The sequence below is a fragment of the Oryza glaberrima genome, chromosome 6 (assembly GCF_000147395.1).
Source record: "Oryza glaberrima chromosome 6, OglaRS2, whole genome shotgun sequence".
Taxonomy (NCBI): domain Eukaryota; kingdom Viridiplantae; phylum Streptophyta; class Magnoliopsida; order Poales; family Poaceae; genus Oryza; species Oryza glaberrima.
The window spans coordinates 18,029,259-18,047,071 of NC_068331.1; the positions used below are offsets into that span (position 1 = coordinate 18,029,259).

Sequence of the window (17,813 nt, forward strand, 5' to 3'; positions counted from 1 at the left end):
TTCCCGAACTACTAAACGGTGTGTTTTTTTAAAAAAATTTCTATAAGAAAGTTGTTTTAAAAAATCATATTAATCCATTTCTAAAGTTTAAAATAATTAATACTCAATTAATCATATGCTAATAGCTCACCTCGTTTTACGTATCTTGACAATCTCTCCAATCCCCTTCTCCTCAAACACACCCACGTAACCTTAAATCAGCCCCGTCCAATAGAGACAGGAAATTGCTACGAAAATCAATAGAAACTTCAACTACCCAGATTACTATTATTATCTATTACTCTACAAATATAATAATAAAGCTAATCTCCAGATTACGAAATGAGCTCGAGATTAGCAAAGTAGCGCAGGCAGCTCAACAAAGTCAGACTTGCTCAGCCAGACGCATTTCATTGACATTGAGCCTCCTGGTTAAGAACCAAACTTTTTAAAATTTAACTAAATCTATAGGAAAAAATTTAACATCTAAAAGACCAAATTAGTTTAACTAAATCTAACTTTAAATGTATTATTACATTTATTTTGTGTTGAAAATACTATTATGGCTTCCATCACTTAATGTCATTGACGATGTGGACCATTCAGCATAACTTTGATTAGAAGAATCACTTTTCACAGCTCGATAACAATGCGTTACATGTCATGATCCTCTTTTGATGTAAAAACAAAAGGGATTTTACTTGCCGTTTCCAAACTGTCTATTTAGGTTGCTCAAGTAGAAAACAACAGTAAGTCCGAATCACACAACATTTTTCACACTAATTTGGACACAGCAAGAACACAGACGCTGTTAGTTAAACGCCGTCCACTATCTAGGGTTGTTTTATGGTTAATTCAGCTCTCAAGTGTAGTACCCCCTCGATGAAGAAGAGGCTGTCATCAGCCATGAACGATGACCATGGAATTGCAAATAGATTCCGGTATCCAACCGCCTTTCCACCGGTGAAGGTATAGTAGCCCTTGTACTTGCTGACAAACTCGCCTGATGGCCTTGTTCTTGCGGCAAACTCGTAATCTACAGTAACACTTGTCGAGCCTTTCTCTTGCATCCCTAGGAACAGACCAAAGCAATGGAATGCACTTTGCTGATCCATGTTACAGTGTGCTGAGAGAAAGAAGCCCTGCCCTGCGAGATGGAACGCTTGCGAGTATATCCGTCCAGATGGGAAAAGCCGACTGCACTCCTCGCGCTTCAGATCCAAGTATGCTATACACTGTGGATATGGTCGATCAAATTCCACCACCTTAAGTGGACGATATTTGTAAGCTCGCTCAGCATATTTCCTACAAGTCAAAACATCTGCAGCAAGGGTACGCTGTCGATGTGGTGCATCAGCTTTGTATAGAAGTGCCTCGGTGACACATTTAGTTGCCTGTTCATGATCCAGATCATTGCATGCAAGGACCTTCCGCAGCTTTCTGCAGGTCATATGACAAAACCGAACCAGTGGCAACAAACGAGTACCCAAGATCTCTCGCCTCTCCTCCAGTTTTGGGTATTGAGAACGTGCCCACTTGATCACAAAATCATAGATGGCGTCCTCTGATGCCACCTGCAGATCATTACTCCATAGGATGGCTTCAATACCAGCCAGAGGAATATTCATCGCTTCATCTTGAAGCCTGAAAACAGGAAGTGTTCCTTCAGTGAATCATATTGTTTTCATAGCTTAGTTCTAGCTGCATTCAATAGAAAAATACTCACTTGGTCAAATCTTTGTACTTGTTGGCAAGGAATGCCTTGGCAGTGTCAGTCAGTGGCTGAACTGCAGCAGCCATTGAAATGCTCGAAGGAAGGTCTAGATAGAGCAGTGCAGATTCTGTAGTCATAGGCAAGCTTCTTAGTAATTGACTGCAATGCCTCATGCAAGAAACAACCTCGAATTTATCAGCAATCATCAAGATATCCAGCAGAAGGGTTGGCTGATTTGTTGTCAACTTTCCACTATACATAAAGCTCAAAAGCTCCATGAGGGCATTTTCCTCTGTTTCAGATAGACATACAATGATCAGATAAAAGCTATCTGTTTACAAGAAAATCAAATAGCAGAAAAATCTCCCTTATTCTCATTTGGAAAAGTTTCAAATGAAGCATACACTTCTTGATAATTCTTGAGAGATGATATAGGAAAATGCACAACATTGAATTCTAGAATATCAATTTGAATAAATATTCAGGACTATTAAATATCAGATCGATATAAGCTTTAAGTTCCACCAAAACTGATCATATCAGCAATATAAAGAAAAACGTTACAGACAGTCATAGGATAGTGCAGAAATTATAGTTTTTGTCAAACAGAAACAAACAATGAACAATGAACTACAGAATTACCTGAAGCAGTTATTCTAAGAGTAGCATGCCTCTGATCAGATTCTTTCATGCCATTTGAGAAAAGCTAACAAGAAGAGCACGATGATGTTGTTAGCTAGCTAGCTAGCAATACAAGTAGAGTAAATAATTAATGCATTTCAGGACAAAATTAGAATTACCTTATAAAAGAAAGGGCTTTCCGCAGCTAGAATTGCAGAACTGATGTAAATAGACTTTACTCTCAAGACTTGGGTACACTCCATACTCCAGGATGAATCGCAGCTGTCTCCATCCTCACCTGGCAAATAATAGTACAAATGAAATAAAACGGGAAATAGGAATAAAATGAAAGGGTGCACATCAGCATCCCAAGATGGATTTTTTTCTGATCTTAAGGCAGTGGAGAACGTGTTACTAGCAGAACAGCATTTGTACACTCTACGCAGGCAGCTTCGTATGATGCTTCAAGAAGATAAGGACAATCTTAATAAGTTTGCTAATCTACAAAAGCATCTAAGTTTTCCCATATATAGCATGTTTCCAAATTATTCCTAATTCACGGAATGAAGTTTGAAACATGCCCATAAACTTAAAATTTTACCCAATGACTGCCAAGTTCTGTACTGACAACAATAGGCTAAACAATGATTAACCTGAATCAACATCTGCCAACTAATAATCTCGGAAGTAATCGCTACCACACTAGCTATGAACTCTAAAAACATCTGCTATCAGCAATCAGTTAACATATATATCCAAAGTGTTGCGCGTTCAAAGTTTGGAGACTGATGTTGGGAGTTTCTGATCAATTACATGCCATTTCCTGAACCTGAAAAGCTCATTGTTTGAACAACATAATGGAAATCAAAATTTAGATTGCACTAACCATCTTGTCCAATATCTGGTGGAGATTCTTCTATCATAGCTACAGGTTCCTCATTATTTTCCTCATAGGTATCACATTCTTCTGCTTCAACTTTACAGGTTTCCAGATCCGTGTATTTTCCTGATTCTGGAACCATGAAATGGAAGAGCAAAGAAGTTGTTAGAAAAACAAGATCTACATTCTATTAACTGATGAGTGACATAGAAATCATAAACAATAATGAGACTATCACAAAATAAGAAGGAAGAGTGCAGTAGCATTAGACCATACTAACACAAAGAATTACAGACAAATCTCAAATGTGATGAAACAAGTTGGATACATGGATTGGAAGACATGAACTCGAACTATCAAAATGAACTATGTTAAGCATTCCACGTAACAGGGGAGATATGACAACTAACCACCTCTAGTGTTAGTAATAGACAGAACAGGGCAGCTTATGGTATGGAATTGAGCAGCAGGAGAGATAGGTTTTGGGGGCTGCAAATGAGCTGCAGCTAGCTAATTCATCTCTTTTATAGCTGAAAGAGCTACAGAACATCCCTTATGACTTTCTTGTTCCCTAAATAGAAGACCTAACTTATTGACTCAAACTAACAGCAGCAAAGATTATATTCACAATTCTCCCCATAATCCTTGAACATCAGATTTGGATTGATTTGGATCACTCCAATCCCAGCACTACGGATGTTCCGTATCTTTCTATTTCTGCTATAAATAAGAGAAGATGAATCAGCCAGCTTCGTAGCCCCAAAAACCTCTCTCTCTCTCTCTTGCTGCTCAAATTTATACCATAAGCTGCCCTGTTTTGTCTATTACTAACATCCATTCTAGTCAATAAAGGAACAAATAATCATCAGATGACACCTATGGCACAAAGAGAAACAAAAAATCAGTGTGTTACATAGATAACATCCCCTTATTTCTCCTCAAGAACCTCTACTGATTTATGTCCATGTTCCCTCCGCTCCATTGATCCCTTTCAACCCTATTCTCTTTTCCCACTGTCAAATCAGGTTCCTTTTGGTATTATGATAATATCATTTGGTGCAACTAATTTTCTGTTTGGTTAACTGCTTTTATTTTAAGCTAAGCTTGGAAATGGAATAATTACCACATTCCTAACAAAATGGAACAAATGTGAAAGAAACAACAATTGGATAACAGAAGTTTTCCAATAGTAATTTAATTTCAGACAAGCCACAGTAATTATCTTAAATATGACGAGGAAGCACGACACAGCAACCACAAATTGACCCTCATGAACCATGTACATAGCAAACCAATCTGTATGACATGTGAAAATATCATTAGATCATTCCACACATGAAAATTCGTTGATGCCATTAGAATTAAGGTTTCTACAATTTGTACAAAGTGTTGATTCCCATTATTCATTGTATGAAGGTGACCAAAACCAAGTGTGAGATTAACACATAAGTAAGGATGGTGTCTAACAACTTGTTAAGGAGCATTCCATTCTGAACTCCAGAGGATCACATATTAGTGTTATTGCATTAGAACATTTCTTCAATAAGTAGAACCATAGAAGTCACACAAACTTCAAAACTTATAAACTTCACAAAGGAAATGGGAAGGTATCAGCAGCAGCTAGCTGTAACATGTCACTAAGAGAAATACTAGCAAGGTATGTTTGCTCCCAAGAGTTGAACATTTATTCAGTTGCAGTCCAAAATGTTCAGAATACATACAAGGAGTAGCATGCAATACCATCATAAATCGACTACAGACAACACACGAATATAGTCCAAAACTTGGACAAACTCTCTTAGAGCATCACCAATAGTCTCTCAAAATCAATCCATATCCCAAAATTTTGGGATTTTTGTTAAAAAAAAATCCAACAGTGCCCCAAAACAGAAAACCAAAAAAATGGAATCCCCATTACCCGAGATCTCGCTCTCTGGAAGTACCGCACCGCGCTTGCTCCCAATCGGCAGTGCGGGCGACCAAGAGCTATCCCGCGGAGGGGGAAGCAACTGTTTCTGTTGGTGGCCCACTTCTTTTTAGACTCAAATTTAGGATAACTCCTGACGAGAGATATTTTCATGCGTTATTAAATCCTAATTACGAAATCCCAAGAAGAGATTGAATCTTGGGTAACTCTTGGTGATGCTCTAAATTCCGGAACTAATGCCATATCCTCACCATGTCGATCAGGAAGCATATCTATTACACATCATTTACCTAAAATCAAATGCGACAGCTGAAAATTTTCAAAGAAAAAGTAAACCAGAACATCGAAATTCAAATTTTGATATTTGAGAGAGAGAAACAAAAAAAAAAAGGTAAAGTTGTTCCACCATCTCTCTCTCTCTCCCATGGAAACCTAACCAACGGCTTTTACTACCTAAAGTTCCAGCAGATAGTCAAATCAAATCATCGCGGAGAAAAGGAGGCACCACCGCCTCCACCCAACTCGCCAGAAATCGAGGGTTCCAATCCAACGAACGCCCCCCCAAAATCGAATCGAAATCGCTCACGAGCCCACCGAGGGTTGGACCGGGCAAGAAGAAGAGGAGGAGGAGGGAGGAATCCTCGCTCACCTTTCTCGCGGCGGAGCTCCTCCCGGCGTCGCTTCCGCTGGTGCGCCCAGTCGGCGAGCGAGGAGCACCCTTCCCCCGCGGCGCCCTTGGCCCCCGCCGCGTCGTCCCCGGCGACGATCTCGATCCGCAGCACCCGGTCGGAGAAGTTGACGGAGTTGAAGGCGAACGCGAAGCTCGGGCCCCGGCTCGCCCGCGAGAAGTCCGGGTCCATCCCCCCTCTCCTCCCCTTCCAATCAACCAAACCGCACTCGTGCGCTCGCGACCTCCTCTCCTCACCTCTCCACCTCCACCGCCACCGCCGCCTCCATCGCCGAAACCCTAACCCTAGCGAGAGCAGCAGCAGCAGCTTCCAGAAGGAGAAGGAACCCGCGGAGGCGAGGAAGAAGAGGCGGAGGGGGGCGTGGTCGTAAATACGCGCGAACCCGAGGGGCCAATCTGCAAAAGCGGACGAATCGCAAAGACGAGACGACGAAGCGAGGGTAGGGAGCGACCACGAGCGGATTTATACCCGCACCCACTGGGCCCGGGCTGTCCGCGCGTGGGTCGCTGTCGGGGTGGGGCCCACGTGTCGGAGGGTGGGTAGATGGGCTGTGTTCGGTCGCTGCTCGCGGAAGAGGTTCCTGTGCCTTGCGTGCGTTTTCGTGCGAGAGGAGGGATTTGAATGCCACATCTTTTCCTTTTTTTTAAAAAAAAAGTCCAATTTTAGAGATTAATCTAGACTTGATGGGATTCATTTCTAAAATTAAGCTTTATGGGTTTAGATTTATGTGTCTAAGATTAAGATTCATAGCTACAATTGGATAGTGTTCAGATTTATTTTAATAATTGGACTTTTTTCTATAGAGGAAGTGTATGTCAATGTCAAAATTTGAATCTTAAACTTTAGTTTTAGAATTGATTTTAAAGCTTTTTTTTTATCGTAGCTTCCTTTTCAACATTGACGTCTACTCCCTCCGAATATGGAAGCGCTTCTATCCAGATTTATTATACTAGAAAATCTCCCATCCAATTTTTGATTGTTTTTCTTTTTACGGAGGGAGTAAGTTAGTAGGAACGTATACGTGAAAGTATTTTTATAAATTATATTTTATCACTAATATGTCGTTTGACGTTTTAATTAGTAAATTGGCCAACCGGCAGCCTGAAATCGCATTTGCACGTACGGCTGGTTTGATTTGAAGACGGTGTGTGAAATGAAGGGGGTAGGTGTCGGGTAAAGTGGGGGAGGGGTGTCACGGGGTTCATCACTGTGGAGTAAATGGGGAGGGTGAGAAATTGTGATCGGATCATGATTGTCAGTGCGTGTGTGTTTTTCTCCTTTGTCCTTCCGGGAAGCACATTTGTGAACATGGAGAGGCATGGCACAATTAGGACGCTCATGATTGAAAGTGCAGCGGACGACCATCTTTGTCATCTCATGGTCATGGCTTTTATGGCTCGTGGTCATAGTTTTAAGCTATCGGTGTTTAACCAGTTGGTAAGAAATTATTGGATGTTGTTGTTGTGATATAATTGGGTACGTTTGAAATTCAAGGTTCCGCGCATATATTTTTAAAATTAATAAACGGTGCATTTTTTTTAAAAAAAAGAAATTTTTTTTTAAAAAAATCATATTAATCAATTTTCAAGGCTTTTAACTAATACTTAATTAATTATGTATCAATGAGCCACCCCATTTACCGTACGCGGGGGAAAGTTTCCCAACCTCTCCTCCCGAACACAGCTTTAGGCAGTTCTTTGATTTATGAGCTATAAAGGAAAACGTCGGAATTACCCCTTAAACTTATGTACCTCAAATTACAAACCACACCCCCCCTCCCCCAAAAAAAACCAAAAAAAAGCACACACCCTACTCAATCCGAAGTGGTCTTAATTCTATATGGTATACATGCGGCAGTTTAGTCAACAAATATATAGGGTGTGTTCGGCTGTGTTTGCAGCCCTGTTGGCAGCCCACTGCTACTTGCCTGCTGCAGCGCAGCACTGTAACAGGCTGCGGAACAGGACCATATTTTTTAAAAATCGGTTAGGCCCACCTGTTAGTCTTCTCCCCTCTTCCTCGTCAAGCAATATCTAACAATGGTGAGGTGGGTCTCAGCCGCCACACCCCCAGCCCCTTCCTCACTTTTCCTAGCTCAACCTTGGCATGCAACCCTAACGATGGCAAGGCGAGACATGAACACAAGGAAGATCATGGAGATGAGCACTGGCTCGAGGCGTTTGTCAGTGGTGGACTAGCGGCTGCATACGTCGAGATCGGGTGACGGAGACCATGTAGTTGAGTACATGTATGATTGGAGATGTCCTAGAAGGGGTGAATAAAAATCCTAAAAAGACTTGGCTCAAATTAAACTTAAATGTGGAAAAATAAAATCTACATAAGTGTGCCCAAGTTTTACACCCTAGTTGAAATCCTAACAATTTTAAAGCAAGCTACATATAGAAAGAAACAAGAATGCAAAGTAAAGAGAGGAGAGTGATACAAAGTGCAAACACAAGACATGTTGAGTTTTTTTCCCAAGGTATCGTTCGGTAATCTCCACTAACCCTCGTTGGAGCACTCTATATAATAGTATAGCTCACTCACACTGTGTCTCCCACAAACAAACTTCTTGAGAGATCACTGGATCGCCTCCAAGACCGGCTAGGCACGGCGAGTAGAAAAAGTTTTCACTTGAAGCCCTTAAGAACTAGACCCTTGGATGGTGCACCCTAACTCAATTCTACCACTATACTAGCAAAGATTGTCACAATTAGCTCAAGTAGTGCTCTCGGACTCTCGCTTCAATTGCTCGGCTCAATGGAGATCCAAAAGACATCAGAAAGTCTCAGGCAAGCGATATAAATAGCACCAACTGAGCTCACTAGCCATTTGTAGCCATTGGAAAGAAGCAGCCAAAACTACATGGAGTTAGATATAGTCTGGCACCACCTTGGAATGCCCAGCCATTTATAATTTTCCAACTGTAAAGTAGAAGGTAGTCATTGGGCCATAAAGCGTCGAAACAATCTGGCATCACTCGGATTGTCCAAGACCCCATTGTCTGCATGGTGCCAGAATATCTGTCATGTTCAAAAACCGGCGACCACCAACTATCAAATGAACAGGGTGGATTATTTGACGCATGTCAGACGATCCCGCAATTGCCAAATCAACATGGCATCAGATAATCCTGGAGCTATTCGACAGTTTGGCAAAGTCAACTCCAATGTCCGCCCAACACATGGTCACATTCTGACATTCTGACACCACACTGTAACAGCCCACCCTCCAAAACTACATAGCCCAACCCATCCGATGGGTGGGCCCACTTGTACATACCACAATACTTACACTTTCATCATTGCTTCGTGTAAAATTGTTAACGCACGAGTGATATAGTTGAAGGGAAGATGGCTTATAAATTGGTTCCACCTTACTAAACTAAACTAGTAAGGTGGTACTAAACATGCGTATAAAAGTTCTCAAGGACCACACATACCAAATCCTAATTGGAACAGGATGTCACAAACACCAGATTGTCCGCCCAAGTCAATTTAGCAACAAGGATGGATGCTAGCTTCGACACCTGTCGCCTCCTCTCACGCGTCCCCGGGAGCCACATGTGCAAGTTTAGGCCAAATCCGCTTCAAACAGTGCTACGGGAGTGAGGTTATTCCACTGTTCTGAAAAATTGAGGGTGCCAAATGTCTAATTTTTTAGTTTTAAGGGTAATTCCTACTATCGTTATAGCCTATGGATGATTTGAACTTTTTTCCTTAAAGAAATATACAACTTTGTTTGCAATGCTCAATCCAAATAATGTTTGGAGTGTAAAAGGATTTGACAGTTCTAATCCCTATATCCTAGATAGTGTTTTCAAGTCTATTTCTTTTTTTATACCATTGATGAAAATTATGTGTGAAGGCTGTAAACATGTACTAGTACATGTTTAATCCATACTCTTTTAGTGGGGTGACGACAGTGAATCTGCAACAACCAAATATAAAATAGATAGCCACATAGAAAATCAAATTATGGTGAATATTACCAATAGAACACGTTGACCCGCCCAAGCACCCAGACCCACAAGGCGATGACACGAAGAAAATATGGTGCCCTATACACAAGACGGACAAGCACTCTCTGGAGACTTGTTTTGTCTTCAAAAAGGCACTCACGAAGCAACTGGTGTTGGAGAAAGGCAAGCGAGTACGTGTAGTCGAGAAGGCCGCCGAAGCGGCAGATTCAGACTTAGCATACCCAGACTCTGACCTCCATGTTTCGCACATCTTCGGAGGTTCCACGGCGTACTCCTCAAAGCAAGGGTACAAGAAAGTGGAGCACGAAGTTTGTTCGATATGACAAGGGGTTGCGTCCAAGATTAAGTGGTCAGAGCAGAAGATCGAGTTCTCAGAAGCAGACCACCCCAAGACTACCGTTACTCCAGTGCGATATCCGATCGTGGTTGAGCCCACTATTCGGAGTATCAAAGTCGCACGGGTTCTCATCGACGGCGGCAACTCCATCAACTTACTCTTCGCCAGCACCTTAGACGCGATGGGGATCCCACGAAGTGAGTTGACACCCACTGATCAACCCTTTCATGGAATCACTCCCGAGTCGCCATCCAAGCCATTGGGCAAGATCACGCTACCCGTGACTTTCGGCTAAGCAAACAACTTCCGAATAGAACAGATCACCTTTGATGTCGCTGAGTTTGACACAACATATAATGCCATTATCGGGAGGACTGCACTCGCGAAGTTCATGGCCGCATCTCACTACGCGTATCAAGTGCTCAAGATACCTGGACCGAAGGGAACAATCACTATTCAGGGAAATGCGAAGCTGGCGGTGCAGTGCGACAAGCGGAGCCTTGACATGGTCGAGCACACTCCCAACCCACCCGCCACAGTTGAGCCGCCCAAGAAAGTGAGCAAAACCAACAAGACGCCGAAGCCAGACGGCGCAATCAAGATCGTCCCGCCCTCCAGTGCCAACCCCGACAAGACCGTCAAGATCGGGGCATCACTGGATGAGAAATAGGAACTCGCGCTCATCACCTTCCTCCGCGACAATGCAGACGTGTTCGCTTGGCAGCCGTCCGACATGCCAGGAGTCCCCAAGGAGGTGATCGAGCACAAACTCATGGTGCAACCCGATGCCAAGCCAGTAAAACAAAACTGCGGAGATTTGCACCAGATCGAAAACAAGTCATACGAGAAGAACTTGACAAGCTTCTCAAAGCTGGCTTCATTAGAGAAGTTCTCCACCCAGAGTGGCTAGCCAACCCAGCCATGGTGCGCAAGGCCAACGGGAAGTGGAGGATTTGTGTCGACTTCACCGATCTCAACAAGGCATGTCCCAAGGATCACTTCCCTCTTCCTCGAATAGACCAATTGGTGGATTCAACAGCCAGTTGTGAGTTGTTAAGTTTTCTTGACGCTTACTCCAGCTACAACCAGATCAGCATGGCAAAAGAGGATGAGGAGAAGATAGCATTCATCACGCCGTTCGGTGTATTCTGCTACGTCAAGATGCCGTTTGGACAGATAACCGCAGGAAACACTTTCCAGCGCATGGTTCAAGGGGCACTTAATGACCAGCTTAGACACAATGTCGAGGCCTACGTCGACGACATTGTTGTCAAGACAAAGACAAGCGACTCATTGATCGATGACCTCCAGGAAACGTTCGACAACCTCCGACGATATCGCCTCACGCTCAGAGAAGTGCACGTTTGGAGTACCATCGGGCAAGCTCCTCGGATTCCTCGTCTCCGGAAGAGGGATCAAAGCAAATCCCGAGAAGATCAAGGCGATCGAGAACATGAAGTCAACCACAAGACTCAAGGAAGTCCAGAAGCTAACCGGATGCATGGCGGCACTGAGCAGGTTCGTCGCTAGTATGGGAGAGCGAGGACAACCTTTCTTCGCCCTACTGAAGAAACAAAACAAATTTGTGTGGACATAGGAAGCCGAAGATGCGTTCATCGCGTTCAAGCGCTACCTGTCAAATCCCCCTGTACCTGTTGCTCCCCAACCTAATGAAGAGTTATTCCTCTATATCGTTGCCACACCATATTCTGTGAGTACTGTCATTGTTGTCGAGAGAGAGAAGGTGCAAAGACCGGTTTACTACGTCAGTGAAGCTCTCCACGACGCGAAGACAAGATACACACAGATCCAAAAGTTGCTTTATGCAATAATTATGACATCAAGAAAGCTATGCCACTACTTTCAAGCCCACAGAGTCACAGTTGTTTCCTCCTTCCCCCTTGGAGAAGTCGTGAGAAACAAAGACGTTGTCGGCCGCATTGCAAAATGGGTAGTCGAGCTAAGTCAGTTTAATGTCCACTTTGTGCCACGAACAACTATTAAGTCCCAAGTCCTCGCTGATTTTGTAGCCGACTGGACTATGCCTGAGAACAGGTCAGACAGTCAAACGGACAGCGAAACATGGACAATGGCGTTCGACGGCGCACTCAACAGCCAAGGAGCAGGGGCAGGGTTCATCTTGACATCACCTTCGGGAGATTAGTTCAAGCATGCAATTCACCTCAACTTTAGGGCGACCAGCAACACAACCGAGTACGAAGGACTACTTGCCAGGATAAGAGTAGCAGCCACACTTGGAGTCAAGCGACTAATCATGAAAGAGGATTCAGAACTAGTCGCGAACCGGGTGCACAAAGACTACAAGTGCTCTAGCCCTGAGTTATCCAAGTACCTCGCAGAAGTCAGGAAGCTGGAGAAGAGGTTTGATGGGATCGAGGTCCAACACGTATACCATAAGGACAACATCAACCAGACGACCTAGCACGGCGCGCGTCCCGACGAGAGCCACTCAAACCTGTCACTTTTTCTGGACATCCTGACAAAGCCATCGGTGAAAGAGGCAAGTGACGACGGTAGCACGGTTGTCCCCGACATCAGCTCGGGGGCTACAGAGGCGGAACACGTGTTACCGATGTCGAGACCACAGACGATTGGCGGACCTTGCTCACCAAGTTCTTGAGTAGCGACGAGTTTCCCGAAGACGATGCAGAAGCTGACAAGATAACCCGACAAGCCAAGATCTATTGTATGATCGGCAGCAATCTGTACAAAAAGGTGCCAAACGGAGTACTTCTCAAATGCATCTCGTCTGACGACGACAAACATCTCCTCCTGGACATACATGAAGGGATCTGCGGGTCACACGCCGGTGGACGGACATTGGTAGGAAGAGCTTTTCGACAAGGGTTTTTTTTGGCCGACTGCGCTCAAAGACGCCTACGACATGGTGCAGCGGTGTGAAGCCTGTCAATTTCACAGCAAACACACAAGACTGCCAGTGCAAGCACTCCAGACTATCCCTCTTACTTGGCCATTCTCGTGCTGGGGGCTCGATATACTCGGACCATTCCCACGAGGACAGGGCGGCTACAAGTTCCTGTTCATGGCCATCGACAAGTTCACCAAGTGGATTGAAGCGACACCCACGGGGGAAATCAAGGCCGATAATGCCATCAAGTTTATCAAAGGGATATTCTGCAGATATGGATTGCCTCACCGCATCATAACAGACAACGGCTCCTAGTTCACTAGCACCGACTTCCAGGATAACTGCATTGGATTGGGAGTCAAGATTTGCTTCACCTCGGTTTCTCACTCCCAGAGCAATGGGCAAGTCGAAAGGGCAAACAGCATAGTGCTACAAGGGATCAAGACTCGCGTCTACAACAGACTCATGTCACACGACAAGAAGTGGGTCAAAGAACTTCCCTCTGGTCTATGGGCCGTGTGTACCACACCGACAACATCCAATAAGGAGACACCCTTCTTCCTCATGTATGGCTCAGAGGCTATGCTCCCCATAGAACTACGTCATCAGAGCACACGAGTACAGAAGTACTCCGACGAGGGGCAGGAGGAGCAGCGAAGCGACGATGTGAATCTACTCGAGGAACATCGAGAAAGAGTTGCCGTCAGAGCAGCCGGCTACCAGCAGGCCCTTCGTCGATATCACGAGAAGCGCATCAGAGCACGCACACTTTCGATCGGCGATTACGTCCTCCGACGGGTTCAAAGCCAAGCAGGGCACAACAAGCTCTCACCCAAGTGGGAAGGACCATACACGATCACGCAAGTCTTGCGGCCGGGCGCATTCAAGATTGCAGACGGCGATGGTCGCGAGTTAGCAAACTCCTGGAACATTGATCAATTACGTAAATTTTATGTATAAATCAATAGTATCCATATTTGTAAGATATCTTACGATTTCAGTAAAGTTGATTTCAGGTAAAGAATATCGTCAAAGCGTTCCTTCCCAACGATCCCTTACCACGACGACACCTAGAGTTGAAACCTATCCTCATGTCTCTTTACACCGCCCTGGCAAGGCCTCTGAGGAACCTAAGGGAACTTCGGCTAGGGACGCCCAGAGCGGATATGACCTTGTCAGATTATGCGGAGACAAATGACCATGTAAGATCTAGTCATATAAGAGTTCTCGCCGTGCGTATTAACCAAGCCGTGTAATCAGAAATTGAGTTTTCCAACTTCACGGCTGGGGGCTAAGGTCAGCGCTTTTTCAACCAAGGCAGGTCAAGGGTCCAAGAGCCTTATCCCCCGAGAACAATTCTCTGACAACAAGGCTGGGGGCTAGGGAGAGTGTATGACTCAAGTGACTAATCGAAGTCGCAGAATGAGAAAACACTCATACACAATATACCCTAAGTAAGAAAACTTAGTTAGATAGATTTCATATCTATTTTACAAGGATTTCTCACAAGTCATGAATACTTCAAAGTATATTACATGATTCATTGAGATGTTTTTCTACAGGATACAAAAGCTACCAGGACGGCCAACGCCAATCCATGGAGCAGAAAACCTTCTCGGCAAGCGGCGCCATCGACTGCGCAAGACCATCGATCTCCGTGGATGTCCTTCGAGAACGAGAGAACCCATCGCGAAGGAACTCGAGGTGCAGCTGCGGGCGGTGATCTCGGATGCAAGCCAGCACATGTCCCCCGGTGTAGCGGCTCGCTCGACGACACTCCTGCTTCAGGGCCTCGTCGATGTGCTTGCCAATCCCTTCGAGCTGTGCGCAGGCCCCCTTCATCCTCGAGATATAACCAGTAGCGGACTCCTTGGGATCTCCGCGGGGAACTCGGAGCTCTATGCAAACTTTCGACATGGCCGTGCAGCAACTCTTAAGGTACGAGTTGAACCACACCTCGCGACCTCGGAGAGTTTCCACGGCCTGGTCCTTGTTCGCCTCCACGATGGTCCTTTCGAGTTCGGCCACCTCGAGTTTCATCTTCCAATACTGGATTCGACGATCTCGGTTAGCCAACGCGTTCTCGAAATCTGCCCAACACGGAAAGGACTAAGTCAAGCTACTCTTCTCTTTTGAGAACACAGCTAATTAAGTCAATCTGAACACGAGGAGCGAAGGAAATCAAGACACAAACCTAAGGACGTCATCTTCATGTTCGTCTCCATGACGGGCTTTGACCGATTTCCACCTCTGGCACGTGCGGCTCAAGCGTGAGCCCGGAACGACTAACCGGTGTATCGGGCTGCCCGCGCTGCTGGACATCCTCGACATCAACATATCTACATTGACAAAGGTACTCGGGATCACATGCTAAGGAAACAAGGGAAACAATTGTTTAGATAAAAGCAGTTCAGACCCACAAAAAGTTTTACAACATGTAGATTAAGGAGTACAGAGGAAAATGAAAATCCTACTCTTCAAGAAGGGGGGAGGACGGACTCCCCCAAGTCATCGACTTCCTCCATCGTGTCCTTACGCGTGTCATCAGTGGCCCCCCGATCCAAAGCCTCTTTAAGGTCTAAGTCGGGATGCGCCGGCCTCATACACGCGAGAACATGGCACGCCCCGGTGTAGATGCCGTTAGACGTCTCCTCGCCAATCCTGGCCGCGTAGCTGGAGGGGGTCGCCTCCATCGCCCGCTTGAAGGATGTGCTCCATCTCAACCTGGAGCTCCCCCCAGGTGAGGGCGTTGGCGAATGGAGGCCAGATGGGCATAAGGCGAGCGATAGGACTACGTGGCGCCGCCTCCTGGTCCTTAGTAGCGGCCACGACTTCCGTCGAGGTTGCCGCAGGGGACGCATTAGAAGCAGCATCAGCTCCACTGTGCGCTGCTTTTGCACGTGCCATCCTGCAAGATTTTTCTCTTCTCCATGAGGCTAGGTGATCAAAACTTTGAGAATGAAAAAACCTCAAAAGCATTTACTTACTTCTCGCCGACCGTCACCAACCTCTGCTTTCGCTGAGGCGGTGGAGACGCACCCAAGTCCTGAGTAAGATGATATGATGTGAGGTTAAGTCGTTTCGACTACGCACTCAAGGACGAAAGAGAAGCTTACCGTGGGCTCGTCGCCTTCCGGCGAGTCCCGAGCACGAAGGAGAACTTCCTCCCCATCTTCGGAACATTGCTGCCACTTGTGGTGGCAGCAACAGTGTCGGATGCCTCCTTGGCGATGCCCTCCTTCAATGACGTCGCCGCCTGGTGATCCACGAGTGGTCCGATGGCGTCCGTCAAAGGGAGAGCCTGCACAACGTGAAGTCACGACGTGATCTCGAGAAGAAAGATGTAAAGGAATCATCGAGTACACTCATGTTAATTGCAGTGGCGTGTTCGGCCAAGTCCTTGTCGCAGAGTGAGACAGGAATGTCGTCCGCCTCCGAAGGGGTGCTGATCATTATCTGGCCGACGCGCGCCCCACAGTGTCATTGTCCAGACCTGTAAATCGAGAATGAGAACTCGATAAGTTAGAAGAAATAGATGCACTTGCAACAAAATTAGAAATGCGAGGATAAATACCCCGAGGAGAGACACGGGTCACGTCATCTGGCCTAGAGTAAGCGAAGGCCGGATGGGCGCGGGCCTGTAGCGGTTGAATCCATCGACCTGCGAAGTCGGCAGCGACTTCATATCCCGACAACCCCCGTTTTCGGAGATCCTCAATGATGTCGATAAAGGATTGGAGGGAGCGAGTTAGGGCGGGTTTAGCAGTCCACTCTAGGATCTTTTCTGGCTTGTCCTCAAGAATAACAAGAACGGGGTCCGAGTTCTCTATCTGGAGATAGAACCATTCCACCACTTGCTGCGAGAAGTGGGGCACTAGAAGGGGATGTAACGCGACTTCAGGCGATCCCGAAGTCAGAATCCGACACATCCAGATACCCTGTTGGATTCCATCCAACGCAGCTTGTAATAAAAATGGAAGAGGTCAAGGAAAGGCACTAACCTAATGTAGGTCTCGCAAAGATGAGAGAAGATGCTCAGAAAGGCGATGGAGTTAGGGTTCAAGTGAAGCAAAGAAAGGCCGTAGAAATTCAAGACAAGAAGAAGAAACTCGGAAGGCGGAGGAAGAAAACCGCAAGAAACGTAATCTTCAACTACAACCATGCGGCCCAAGATGGGTTCAGATTCTGTACCTCCAGCCTCCCTCCGCATGGTCCCGCGACTGGGGAGGGCACCGTCGTCCTGCAACTTCTTCATGGATGCGCTATTCGAGGAAGACTTCTCAAGGTCCATCGCCACTGGAGGATCACCGGAGAACAGGATGAAGGAAGTGAGCTAGGGTTTTTTTTGCGGGGAGCGGAGAAGACGAAGAGCGCTAGAGGGCAGGAGAGTTTTTTGGCAAACGGACTTCAAATGGATCCCCAAAATCCCTTTGAATAAACACGTTTCCGATGGTGCGTATTCCAAGGAAAGGAGAGAGATTGCCGCCGGAAAATTCTGGGTCCGTTGCGTGCGGTAGTTTTTCAGACTTCAATTTAAATTCACTCATGACCGTTGAACTTCACGCGGTGTTGTCGATGGCTCTTTGTCTCTACGGTTTTCACAACGAGATTCACTAGATGAGAGCGACAACAATTCCGACATCAAAAGTAGCGATCGATAACTTGAGCTCATTTAAGCAGAAGTCGGGGGCTACTATCAGGGTTACGGATAAGGTATACCCTATATCCTTGGATGTACGTTGTATAATGATACGGTATACCCGCGCGTATACGGATAGTTTCCGTATACTTTAA

At 45.5% G+C, this 17,813-nt stretch overlaps 1 protein-coding gene across 1 annotated transcript; it reads right to left on the reverse strand.

Annotated features, from left to right (window-relative positions):
• Positions 1–564: 564 nt before the first annotated feature.
• Positions 565–6,230, reverse strand: LOC127776780 (BTB/POZ domain-containing protein POB1-like). The gene is made up of 6 exons (XM_052303326.1): positions 5,771–6,230; positions 3,201–3,326; positions 2,494–2,612; positions 2,336–2,399; positions 1,706–1,985; positions 565–1,623 (listed from the first exon to the last, which is right to left on the reverse strand). Exons 1-6 carry the CDS (start codon positions 5,979–5,981, stop codon positions 813–815), a joined length of 1,611 nt encoding a protein of 536 aa, XP_052159286.1. The 5' UTR covers positions 5,982–6,230; the 3' UTR covers positions 565–812.
• Between the last annotated feature and the right edge of the window lie 11,583 nt (positions 6,231–17,813).

Coding starts and splice junctions, on each gene's coding strand:
- LOC127776780 (XM_052303326.1), bottom strand. CDS start 5,981: ATGGACCCGGACTTCTCGCGGGCGAGCCGGGGCCCGAGCTTCGCGTTC. Junction 2,613..3,200: donor ACCAGATATTGGACAAGATG/GTTAGTGCAATC, acceptor ATTATTTGCCAG/GTGAGGATGGAGACAGCTGC. Junction 1,986..2,335: donor TCTTAGAATAACTGCTTCAG/GTAATTCTGTAG, acceptor TATCTGAAACAG/AGGAAAATGCCCTCATGGAG.